The 14,051-nt window shown below is 34.4% G+C and overlaps 1 protein-coding gene across 2 annotated transcripts in view; it reads right to left on the reverse strand.

Moving 5' to 3' along the window:
• Window positions 1-14,051, reverse strand: part of LOC140335562 (sodium channel protein type 2 subunit alpha-like) — a 142,326-nt gene that overhangs the window by 33,017 nt on the left and 95,258 nt on the right. For both annotated transcript variants that reach the window (XM_072418283.1, XM_072418282.1), the window contains 3 exons: window positions 6,713-6,848; window positions 4,829-4,983; window positions 1,397-1,570 (listed from right to left, as the gene is read on the reverse strand). In XM_072418283.1, coding sequence (XP_072274384.1) covers window positions 1,397-1,570; window positions 4,829-4,983; window positions 6,713-6,848 — 465 coding nt within the window. The remainder of the gene's footprint in view (window positions 1-1,396; window positions 1,571-4,828; window positions 4,984-6,712; window positions 6,849-14,051) is intronic.

The following is a 14,051-nucleotide window of genomic DNA, read 5'->3' on the forward strand; positions in this document are numbered from 1 at the left end:
TGGAAAAAAACATGGTTTAAAATGTAATCAAATATAATTCACTTTAGGAACGTTGACTTTTTCTAAAGAACATGTGATACATTTTGGGATCAAAAATATGGACAGGTAATATTTTCATAATATATAAACAAAATAGATGTTAGACATTTGAATATAAAGACTACTTGCTAATGAAATGCACACAAACAATACAGCTTCATAGCAGGTACCCTCTAATGTCCAGTTTTACCTTTATCAGCACCTTAAAAAAATCTGCCCAATGGGAACCCCCACCCTGTAAGCACAAACAAAACTTTTCTCAATGCAGTGCAGTGTGCCCAAGGAATTTCCCCACCCAAAGACAAAAGTGTTCAACATTGTTACTGGGGCACTATCTGCATGGAATTTGCAGGTTCTACACATGTTTGTGTGGATTTCCTCTGAATACTCCGGTATCCTCCCACATTCAGTTAAATTAATGGTCCCCGTCCCCCTGAAAAAAAATTGACCTTACACTGTATTGAAGACATATGACTGTGATAGGGACATGAGATTGTGAGCCCCTTTGAGGTACAGGTAGTGACATGACTATGGACTTTGTAATGCACTGCATATTATGTCGGAGCTATGTAATAACTAGGTAATAATAAATAATTATACACACATCATTTAAATGTATGACCAGGCACTGAAAGAAGATGTATGGTTAGTGTGCATTTGCTCCCATTCCATATTAATGAAACTACAGGTTATCTTTGGAACATTTAAAGGCCAGCTTCAAATGTTTGCATACAAGGTAATGCATGGTGTTACTGTAACCCACTACAATGCATGGTGTTTGCCAGAGATGTCCACTTCCTGTCCTTAGGGATCACATACAGGCCTTAAATTTAATATAAAAAAGTCATTTTCTGACATTCTGTAAACCACTCTCTAAAGCACTACTAATTTTTAGAGAAATCTGTGTGCAAATTCTGGATCTTGAGGACTGGTGTTAGACATCCCTGGTATTTGTGCATTGCTGTCTACTGCCATATGTTCTATATGACACCCTAATAAAAATTTACAATATAAATCAACATATTTTGCCTTCCGTTTACAACAATGGACAAAACTGGATTAACAGTGCATTGTGGTGCACTGCAATGCCCCAAAAATATTATAGGTGATTTTTTCATATATCATATATCAAAATATGTTTTTTTCAACTAATCAGGCTCAATAAAGAAAAGATTGTTCATTTATGCATTAAAATGTGTGCAAAGGTTTGATTACAACCTAAATGGTCACATTTACATACAATATGTTACAACTAATTAACAAAAGGGTTAATCAGGAATTCTGTGTTGTAATAATGTTACAAAACAATATATTAATACTAGTAATATATATATAATATAAAGAATAAAATACCCACATCAACAATCAGGAAGTCCAGCCAGCACCAGGCGTTGGTAAAATATTTTACAAATCCATAGGCCACCCATTTTAGAAGCATTTCAAGGATAAAGATGTACGTGAAGACTTTATCAGCATATTCCAGCATGGTTTTAATTGTTTTCCTTTGTTCTATGTAGATATCTTCAAAAGCCTGATGGGTGGAAGTTTGAATGTATAAATTATTCAGGTCAGCTAACCAATCACCATTCAAATACTAAAGCTACGTACACACGTCAGATTTTTATCGCCCGATAATCGGCATCGGCCAATTATCGGGCGAAAATCTGCCGTGTGTACAGTCGGTGTCGTCCATCGTCCGGACGACCGACCTGCCGGATCCACGGACGATGGACGACAGCCGATCCTAATGAAAGGGAAGGGGAGAGCGTGCAGCAGGGTGCCGCTCCGTCGCTCTCCCCCTCCCCTCTCCATAGAGCATGAACGGTGCTGTATGTACAGCACCGTTCATGCATCGTGCACTCCCTTGTCGTTGGAAAGGATCGTGAAAGATCCTTTCCAACGACAAAAATTCGAAGTGTGTACGCAGCTTAAGTCTCTGATCTTTATGCAAACACAATGAATGTATCAAACAGCCTTAAATTGTCTAAGTAAATGAGATTCAAAAAATTGTTGATTTAAAGCTAATTTTTAAAAAATTATAAGAAAAATATTGTCCAAAGCAAATATTTAGATACAATTGACATTTAGCCTTCTGGGTTAGAAAATATAATACATTATATTAGTGTATTATATATATTATATAATAAACATAATTTACCAGGTAACTGTTGAATAAAAATCTTATTTAATTTTTTTCCTACAAGCCTTCAATTGTGGATGACATGAAATCAAGTGTCCTACCCACATCTTATCAGCAACGATCAAACACCCCAAAACACCAAAACATATTGGTAATTTAGGCGTTATTGCTTCAACAATTTTTCTTAGCAAAGCAACCTTTAAACATTACAGTAAAACATTGTTCAGTTACAGTAACATATTTATAGAGATACTAAAAAGACAGCACTATAAATTTAATGTAAGCAAGAGAGTGCATAATCATTGACTTTTTGCATAATTTGTATTTAGAAACTGCTTTGTAAAAATCACTTTTTTTGTGCATACATGAAAATGTATAATTACCTTTTTTAATTGCAAAGTTGGTAAACACCCATGTAAACCCAACCTTTAATTTGTAACTTTTGCCTAGCAAATCAGGGTCTAAATGCAAATATAAAGAGTGTATTCACAGCTTTACCTCCAGTAGTGTATTTATCAGAAATGATAAAATCACACAGAACCAGCAAAAGTACAAAACAATGTCTGGCCATCATCCTCCTGCAATCTTTGGAGAAGCAGCACACTAGGGAGGCTCTTTGTGTCAAGCACATTACTTCTTTGTGCTTAACGAATCATTCTTACAAGAAGAGACGGCAAAGAGATGACCTGATTTGTGTGCTTGGTGGTCCTTCATTGCCCTGTAACAAAGTGGAGTGGGTCCTGGACCAGCCTATATTATTTAATTGTAGGGCAGACTGTCCTATCTGATCAAAAGACTGTCAAACAAAAGTAATAATATTAAAAGTAATATAGTAATATAATAAAAGTTTTATTGGATTTCACCTTTAAATGGGTACCTGACCAAGCTGACCTTGTATGATTGCAGTATTAGACTGTAAACTTCTTCACCAGTATGAATTCATGGTTCTCTGTATTTAGTACATCCCTGTGTAAAAGGGTTGGTTCTATACAGGTGTGCAGTATTAATAATATTTGTTCATTTTTTAAACAAACGTGAAATTTGACCTCTTCAAATGTTTGCTCACCTCCAGTGGAATCAGGAACCTTTGCAAGGCTGCTAATTGCTGGCATAAATATACAAACTTCAGCTTTATTTAATCCCTTTAGAGCAGATACTGAATGTTGTAAAATAAGATAGAAATGTTGGGCCCAATGAAGGAAGTGAAATGAATTCCCACATTGTAATTATAACCTGAGCTCTCAGGAATGTGATTTCCGGTTCATCTATCATGCATATCTGTAACTGGTGCCATAACAGTGGTCATATGCTTGACAGGTGCTTGAAATCGTAAATAAGGTTTAAGACATAATCTAATTATCTCCAGTCTCCGAAGGCACTCACAGGCATGAAATAGCAGTCAAAAAATGATCTAATCACCCTGAATGTGTTGTAGTGCTTTTGCTAATAAGTGAATCCTGCCCAAAGCTGTCTAAATGCTGGGCTTTCAACATTTTAATGAAGTACGTTTATGTCCGGTTGTGTGGTTTAAAATTAACTTTCTGCACAAAAAAACAATAGCTAAAAAATACCTTAAAAAGTATTTGGTGGGTGAAATATTTCAGAAAATATTTCTAAATACACCCAATCAATGGCTATAAAATTACATGTTTTGGCACAGACTAGGTTAGACTAGCGGTTAAACCCTAAAAAGATTTGCCTTAAAGACCAAAGGTAGGTGGAACTTTGTAAGCATTCATGGACCAAAAAAGCCACATTCCCAGATGGTTCTTTTTTCATTGCCTTTTCTAGGTCTGCATGCATGTGTAGGGCCTCCCTTTGCATATCAATGGCCCGTCCTGAAATCTTCTTGCCACAGGTTACTTGTGAGTGCATGCTTTTGACAATTAAATGGAAATCCTATGTTCAATGTAGTATTTCCTTTTGCAATTCATATACTATTGATTATTCCCTATCTCTTTTTGAGACACAAGACCTACATCCATGTTATATTGTTAATTGTTTATCCTAAAGCCCACTGGAACTTATGAGTTGTCATTCTTTCTTGCTTTTTTTTTTTTATTTTGGTGTGGACTTGAGAATTTTGTACAAATATACTATATTAAAGCTGGGACAATCTTTTTCCAAATTCAGCTGCGCATTTACTCAGTTTAAAGAATTTCTGTGATTAGAGTACTTTTCTAATTGTTTTAAACATTTGCTACCAGTGGCAGAAGTAGTCAACAGTGGGGCCCAGTGCAGAACTCACTTTGGGTTGCTGCCAATTTGACTTGAGGTCCCCATAGGGACAGCTGTTGGCCAAGGTGGGTCCAGGGCCTTCGTGCAGCTGTACACTTTGCACCTCCCCTGTTTATTTGCAAACAAATTCTAATGTTACTTAGTGCTTAGGCACATCTTGACCACCACCCCCTGTCCAACTAGGTTTGACCTTATCAGTTATCAGTGAGTTGTGGTCAGGTTGATTGGGCACTCACAGACTGAAAAGGATATAAAACAAGGCACTAAACTACTATAATAAGCCACTAAATATTTAGAACAAATGACAAGTCCACTTAATAAAAAGAGAACCAATTACTCCATATCATTGATTCTAAGACCTTTGTATAGTTGTGGACTTGCCCATAATGTAAAGTTAAATCTCTAACTTACCAGTGCTCCACTACTAAGAAGAATCATGAAGATAATAAAGGTTTCAAACCAGTTGTGTTCAACAATTGTGTAGCAGGTTTTCCTGAAAGTCCACCATAACTTGCCATTATTTTCATCAATGTTCACACTGCAAATTGGAAACCTTTTTACACATCCTAAAATAGAAGATTCAATACAAAGAAATATTAGAAGCTTTACTAGTCTAATATTACTGACTTGTAAAGTCTTTGCATCTAAGGCTTATAATGAAACAGTTTTTCAGACATTTATGTTCCCTTTTATAGTAGAAGACTAAGAAGTTACACATTACATGAAAACTAACAACACAAATCATTTTATATAGTCATTTCTAATTTGCAAATAATATGTAGAAATAAAAAAAGGAAACGAATGTACATAATTTAGTTTTTGCAGTTCATAAAGACAGGTCGACAGAATATTTTTGGTGTACTCTGGGAAACCTCAAAATTGAAATCACTGTGCACTTAGGCCTTGACTTTTGTTTGGACGTTGCTTCCAAGAAAGGTAGCTCTGCTCTACTCTGCTTGGGTTTAGAAACCCAATTTTAGGACCTGAAGGGCCCACATTGGTTCTACGATCAAATTGCATATATGTAAAGAGTGCTGAACTTGGGGGCCTTCATGTGTTTAATAAAAAACATTTTCTATCACAGCCAAAGCCATGGCGGTTCTGGAACAACCATGGTCACCTTCAATCCAGCAAGCACAAAACTTATATTTAAAGATGCAAAACTTAAACCTCAACTGGTGTTAACAACCTGTCTAGAAAATGTGGTGGAAAGAGTGAAACAATAAAATGGACCTTAACTGAATAAAGGTCTACTATGTTGGAGATAAGATCTAGAAATGTCTGTTTTGCTTAATAATGCCCCTTTGTCCTGAACTGCTTCTGAAATATAGCAGGGTGCTTTCTTTGTTTAGGAATCTCTGTGCTTTAAGCCTCAGCTGTATATCAGTGTGAGATCTAAGGCACTTTGCTTCTGACATTCATTTTCAAAAGGTTTTCATTAAGATTCAAGTCATTACAGAGCTGCTTGCTGGAGAGGAAGCTGTACCTAAGGACTTGTAAAGCAATAATATCCATTTATTGGAATCTGTTCTTTCTGAACCGCGCTCCTGCTTTTTGATTATTCTCCCAACAGTCATTAGAAAGACAGCTCTGACATGAAATAATAAAGCTCTGCTCCTCTAACAAGTTGGTCACCTCCACACAAAACACAGTGCAGAAAGAGCATTGTAAGTCAGTAATATGGAGGAAAAGAGCCATAAGGAGCCCAAAGGCAATACTTGCGAGTCATTCTTCATTCTTTCTTCATTTTTTGACACATATTTAACAGTTTATATATTCTTTAGGTTGCTTGTTTATATATAAAAATATAAATATATACAGAATATATATATTTATAATATATATATATATATATATATATAGATATATATATATACTTTTACAATCTTGTTAATATATTACAAATTACAAAAAAATTTTTCAGTTAAAACAACTATTAGGCATTTTGTCCAGAGTTCAATCTTTAACATAATTTCTGCAATAACTGCATGGAGTCAATTTCCCCTCTCTGCCTCCAGGTAAGCAATATGTTCTCTTATAAACAATATGTGTGCCTAAAATCGGCCATCAGCCAAAGTGAAAATAAAGCATCAGTTAATTAAAAAAATGACAAAAGTCTTTCTCTGCAAAATTTAAACGTAGATATCCTTTTCTTTTTCTTTTTTCTTCGAATGCACAACATGTGTGTTATTTTAATTTAGAGGGAGACTAAAAGGTTCATCTCATTATATAATCTTGCTGTGTAGGCCAACTGCCAAACAAGAAGGCTTTAATGAGCAATGTTCTCCCACTCACCTTCTGTGAAGCAGGCATCTGGTTCTAAAGCTTCCTCCGGTTCAATCTCCACCAGCTCCCCTTCTCCTTCCACTGCTGCCCCAGGGGGCCTGATATCCACCGTACTCCCTTCAGATGAGCTAGTCATGTTCAACTTCTGTAAATAAATACCCCCCACAAAAAACTATTAATACATCGCCAGATCAAAAAAAAAAATCTGGAATGTATTTGCTTTTTCTAGTTTTCTAGTTACCCTCTAAATGCTATTATATGATTATTTGAAATTCACCTTGAATTACTTTTTTACTTTATGTACAAATTACTTTTTGTACTTTTGTATTTTATGATTTAGTAATAAAATGCATGCTTTTAGACATAATTTGAAAGGATTTATGACACCTTAATTTTTAGATAAAAGTAGTACCTAGGGCTAAATTAACAAAATAAAAAATAAGAATTAAGAAGAAACAGAAGCATGGTCTTTGGCTCACTGGATATACAATATTAGCACACTTAGTCACTAGGCCTAGTTAGGTTAAAACCTTTATGTATGGAGTTTTCATGACAGCACATCTAAATCCAACCCTAGATTTTTGATAGCAAAAGGTAAAATAAGTTATCCAGGGGAGAAAGCGCAGCAGGGTGCCATTCAGTCCTTCCTCCTCTCTCCATAGGAACAGAATGATGCAGTATATACAGTCAGTAGGCTCAGTCTTTTGTTGTTGGAAAGGAACTTTTCACGACAATTTTTGAGCGTGTGTACGCAGCCTAACAGAGGTTTCAGAGATGATCTGCTGCAGTGGATGATACTACATAGATAGGCCATTCTCAACAAGGCTTCCTTGGGCTGTGCTGATTGATCTCCCATTTAATGATGCCTGAAAGGCTTTTGGGACCAATGGCCATTTAGTAAACCCAGCTGCATGACTCCGATGATGCTTTTAGTTGTCTAAAAAGGGATATTCTAGGCACCACTATATAAGGGGCATTCTTTCTACTGACCACTGGTTTAAGAGGCTTTTCCCTCTGATCCCCAATCATTTTTAACAAAGGGTTTCTCAAGAACTGAAAATTATTTCAGAGCACACCATGTCCTTCTCTTTTATAGAATGACTACCTAATTTTAAATTTTCCTTGTACCTGTTTTTGTCCTAAACTGGCTCATTTATACCAGAGCACAGTAATAAATTATCTTTATAGTTTTACATACTAAACTTTATCTTTCAGTGATGGACAATGGAAAAAAAACAAACACAATAAAACATTTGAATTGTTACTATAAAAAGAAATGCAATAGACCAGTTTTCAAGCAATTGCATTCATCTGTCAATGCACCCCATATTCGCTGTGCATTTTCAAACTACTTGTCAACCCGATATTCATGCTTATTGATGGAACAGCTCATTGAAATTAGTGATGCTTACAGTTTATTGGTAGTAATATTTTTTACACTGTTTTTAAATGCTTTTGTTTTCCTAATTTGCATTTTTTTAAATTTAATTTTGGTTTAGGATCAATTTACCCAAACAAGTATGAATATCGTTTAATTTCATAGTAGTTTCTTGTTTTGGTAGCATACACAATCCGCATTCTCTGATCTGGTGTAATGTTATTACTGTATAATGTATAACATCATCAATGGCCACACTGATAAGCAGAAAATGTATACAGGGAATGATGGAAGCAGAAAAGTCCATATATTTTGAAATTCAGAAAAGTTGGCAATGCAGCAAAAAATCGTAATGTGCATTCTTGCATGTGTTCTTATTATCAGTAAAAGATAAAGAAACAAATATCCTAATGTTGTACTTCAGGCAAACAGCTAAATATTTAGATGAAATTTATTAAGCAGTGTGTCTCCACCTGGGTTCTGTAGAACCCTTGGGTTCCTCCAGAGGGAGCAATGAGCAGTTTGTGACTTTCAGGTCAGTTTAACTAATACCAATGATCTATTGGATATCTGCATGGATGACATTGTTCTCAATAACCAGCACTGTAAAAGGAATTCTTCCCAAGAACCACCACACTAATGTACTGTGAGCTGTAGATACAGTAATTATCAAGGAACACTGCACTAAAGCGTTTGTGTTTCTGTTTGCCAACCCAGAGGTTTACAAAGCTCTGCAAGAAAATAGAGCTCTATCTGGGGAACTTGATTTTTTCTTCTGCAAGTCCGTCAATGTATCAGTTACATCTATAAATCTCCTCAACACGCTGTGACTTAATAAAATAAGAAACAAATTTAAGAGCTAATTTCTCTAACACACTGCTGTCTCCAGTTATTATCATACTCCTTGTTAGTCTAGTCTTGGGGAACTTTAATAAATCAGGCCGGGTGTGTCACATATTGTTTTACAAACTTTGCTTACAAAGCAATATCTACAATAAACTTTTGCCAAATGTCAGCCAAATGTGTGAGTACCACATTTTGGGCCAGGGAAATTAATTGCATGACAATTGAATGTTAATAATTTGTAACTCTCTGAGCTTCAGAAGAGAATTGCAAATACAAAGATATTTAATGTAAAACAATAGAACTAAATGCTTCCATCATTTCTGTGATAAAACAAACCCTGCCAGAATGCTATAGCCAAAGCATAGGTTATAAAGTACTCAAAGCTTAAAAAGAATATTAAAAAGACACTACTCCACCATTTCCTGAATATGTGAAAAGACAAACTAGGTCAAGTGTGGAATGACAAAGTAACTGAAGATAATATGATAATCCCATGTACAATAGTAAGATATTAATACAAATAGTTCTTTGTTTAATTAAGCATCATTAAGTAAGAGATAATTAAATCATCCAGTACAACAGCCTAACTAGTGATTAGCACATTAACATGCTTGTGGAGGAGGTGGAGGCTATCCCCTCTTCAGAGCCAATGAAAACCGCAATGAATGCCAAATATATATTTTTTTAAATTAACTATAACATTATTTTAGTGCTTTAATTTTGATTACAGGATTAAACATTTTCATGACACATGCTTTACTCTTAGTCATTAAAAAATAAATAAAAATAATATTTAGATTTAGCAACACAGTTATACAATAGGTAAACCTGCTGTACACAAAATTTCCAAACTGAACAACAGGAATATTTTAATCATTATTGATTAATTTAAAATGCCATACATACAAATAGGATCACCTAGCATTTTTGACTACCTTGACTATTGTATTGACCATTGTTTAATATATGTTAAAGGTCTAGGATATCGTGTATATTATCTTTAAAATACAATATATTGTGACTCTTTAAATACAACTAAATATGATGGGCATGATTTAATAAAGCTCTCCAAGGCTGGAAAGGCACAATTTCATCTGTGAAGCTGGATGATCTAGCAAACCTGGAATGGGTTTTTTTCAAAGTCATTTGCTCTTTGCTATTAAATGTTTTGAATCCTGGACCAGATCCAGTGCGGGTTTGCTGGATCACCCAGCTTCACTGATGAAAGTGCATCCTCTCCAGCCTTGGAAAGCTTTAATAAAGCAGACCCGTTGTAGGGAGATTGGTCCAAATTCGAAAAATGTAACCAGAAAAAAACTTTAATACCCTGTCTATAATTTAAACACAGATCTTTAGGTTGACAATCTAGCAGCTATATTTATATCATATTCACATAGTATGGGTGACATTTCTAAACATAAAACATCATATAAAGAGGACTAACCACCCTAGGAAACATATCATACTATATAATTTGAGATATCACCTTTGGGATGTCTTATAGATTCTTTTAACCCAGCCTACGGTAATCTTTAAATACATGTTGTCTAATAAAAATTGTATAAACTATTTAAAAACTATAAAAACTATAAAAAGGACAATATAAAACATTGTAAAAAGTCCTAACGAAAACCTGTTTGCAAAAAGTAGATACCCCAACATCCATCATATATACATCCAAAATTCAAATCAATAGTCCGTCATTCAGTCAGAATGTCATAATATAATCTTAGTAAGATGTTAGGTATTAAATAGAGGATATACACATAAGACCCAACATCATGGTAATTATACTTTTTGGGGACTTTTTTTGCTTCTTCACACTTGTATAAATTACAATTTAGAAATATACATAGATGTTAGTCAACCATCAAATATCTGTGTGTCAAGCAATGTCCACAAACAGATGAAACTTAAGAGGGCAAGGGGGTGTTTTCTTTGCCTACTTTCTGATGCCTGACTTTCTTACTGCTTTCTGATCCCATAAAGTTGGAAGGTATGCATTCCACCCCAGACTGCCAAGAATAAATATAGACAGAGACAGACAAGGGCTAATAAATGCATATAAGAGTTTGGCAACACTCCCATGTGAATCAGTCCTAAATATTTATATCTGCATGTTATTGGATAACTGAAGTGAATCTATATTCTTCTTTAAGTGAACATTCTCAAATCCTTTAGTAAATCAATTTCTATGTTTTAAAAGGACAAAGATCACCTCCTACTGGGGGGAAACCTTGGCCTCAACTTCACCCCTAGAGTATAGGCCTATTTGTATATTGAGTTCAGATAAAAGGTAGTGAAGGAATCCAAACTATTTATCTATCTTTCTCTCTATCTTCATTTACCTACATTTACACTTTATTTAAAAACGTATAACTAGTTTATACCAATGATATAGAATATGAAAATGCAACATCCACTCTGTTTGGGGAACACTGAGAGCATTGTGTAAGATGAATTCATGGAGTATGGCGGTGAATTGCCCTCTGGAGTGTATTCTAACTGTACAAGCCAAGAAGTGATATTGTAAAATCTTTGCAGGAATGTACAAGAGAATGTACAGGAGAAATCACTCATGACAGTTGAAACAGTAGGTCCAGCTTTTGGCTGGATAACAAAAAGACCTGATGTGAGAAAAATGGAATTGATCAGGAATACAAAAGAACAAAACTGTAACCCCTCCCAACAAGAAAAAAAACCTGAGCTAGAATTTAACTTAAGTCATACAGTAATAACAAACATTCAAATAATTTAACAAACCTTTCTTCTAAATAAAAGTCACTGAAAACACAACCTTACCACCAATGGAACATCTTATATCAAAGCAGGTTCATGTTAATTTACAACAAACACACATATTGCAAAATCGGTCTGATCAGTTTAAATACTACTTAACATTCAAAATGATGCATGCTCCTGTTTTAATTTTAACGATTGTGATTTTGAAGCAGTATAGTTTCTGGGCATGCAATAAATGCTGAGTAGGACTTTAAAAAAATAAGATAAAATTAAAAAAAAAAATTATTTGTAGTAGAACATCATAATTGGCCAGTCTTGGCAGATCATGCTGTGAAGAGAGTCCTACGACTCCACCTAAGCCTAATAGCTGTGCATGTTCTGTATTGGATTGCAATGGACAGGCAAGGGACACAGCTGATTTGCATGCAAGCCAATCAAATAAATTGTAATCAGATATTATTTCATGTAACCTTAGTTAAAGTGGTGACACGTTGCTCTGCCTTGTATAAAAGCACCAGAGTTGCATTCTCGGTTACTTCTGCTTGATTTTAACCCTGTGAGAAGTAAAAATAAGTGCAAGCAAAAAAACAAAAAGGGAAAAAATAAAACAAAAAAAGATCAAATAACAGCACCCCTAGCCTTCTTAAAACATATTAAGTAGGCATAGTGATTAGTTCTGGTTAATAAGCAATTTTAGCACCGTAACCCTCATGACCATTGAGAGTTCAACTGTTATCAAAAAACTGCAAGTCATTGATCTGCAAAAGTTTCCATTAACATTCAAAGATAGACAAAAATGGATTGTCACAAGATGGATTTGCTCAAAACATTCTGTTATAAAAAATGTGTGTTAAATAATTATATTTAATAAAAAAAAAGCATGTCTGTATTCTTGATAGATAATAACACCTCATTGTCTAACAACAACAATTATTTTATAACAAAAAAAGCTATAACAAAAAAAGCTATAAAATAAAGTATTTTATTACAATGACATTTATTGCAATAAAACAGCCTATTAGCTTTCCCACAAATATTTGAAAATTTTATAAATGAGAAATTAATAATGAGAAATGCACCCTCTAGACAAAATACTCTGCTACTATCAATAATTAAAACGTATAAATGTTTAATAACTTCGTTCTGACTGGAGGTATTTTGTAACTACACTACTTGGTTACTTTTAGTCAGATTGTTTTCAGCCATCTACAAAGTGTTTCAATACAATGTACATGTCTATCCTTTTTTTTTCTGTTGACTGTAAACAGTAGAAGCAAGATGAGTACAACAAACCACCCCTTTTATTAAATACAGCTTTGAAAGGTGATAACCAGATGGAAATCCAAGTGTTGAGCACTTGGCAACCTCTCTATCACCATGGTTGTTGGTAATAGCTTGGTCACTACCAGTGTGCACTTGGAACAGACTATAGTAATTGTGTATGTGCAGAACATTATACATGTGTATGCATGTAGTACAGAATAATGTGCAATTCAACAAGTAGATCTAGATCATTGATCAACTCACGTTCCGTCCAAGTGCCTTTACAGTCCAGTCTGCATTTAGTCAATCATTGAGTTAAAGAAGCTAATTTACTATATATTCAACAAATGCACTTTCATTTTAAGTATTGTGTTCATTGTATTGTAAACGTGCAAAAATTCTTTTCATTAAAAGTCTTGAAAAATTGTAATTTTAGTATATTTTGTGTTATATATTTAAAAAATTAGGTTAAACCCTAAAATGGTGCTAAAAATTTGCTTACAAAAAGAGAGTGAAGTGTTGAATTCCACTATTTAAAATATTATTTGCATGTAGGAAACCCTTCAACAACAAACAAGTTATACAAAATGTGATATAGCTACATAAAGAAATCCATGAATTTGAATAATGAAGGAGGATATCTCCTGTTAAGTTTAGATCAACAACGTTGGTAAAATTCTCATAAAACCTGGTTTATTGGGCCATCTTGCAACCTATTGCAGCAATTTCACCTCCAATTTTGTGAATAATACAGAACCATAAATAGACTATAAACTTAACAAAAATTCATTGTCCTTAATCTATTTTTAATGGAATCTGAGCAATCATTGCATCTAGTATTCTCTCTCTTTGTTTTTGAATTGAAAAGGTTATAAAAAAACCAATACTGAATTTCGAGAAGGTTTTGTTGCTTTGGAAATTAAACTAACAATATCGATTTCCAGGAAAGAAATCCTGTAAACTCAAAAACATAGAACAACTACAGGAGAAGAATGGGCCCCATTTTCTACAGACTCAAAAATTGTATTTCCACAAGCAGCTTTTGTAAAACAAGGGGCAACTACAACCCCTTAGTATTTGGGCCATTACTGGTCTCCCTGCAAATCAATTTCTAGAGAA

This window comes from Pyxicephalus adspersus, chromosome 7 (assembly GCF_032062135.1).
Source record: "Pyxicephalus adspersus chromosome 7, UCB_Pads_2.0, whole genome shotgun sequence".
Classification (NCBI taxonomy): Eukaryota; Metazoa; Chordata; class Amphibia; order Anura; family Pyxicephalidae; genus Pyxicephalus; species Pyxicephalus adspersus.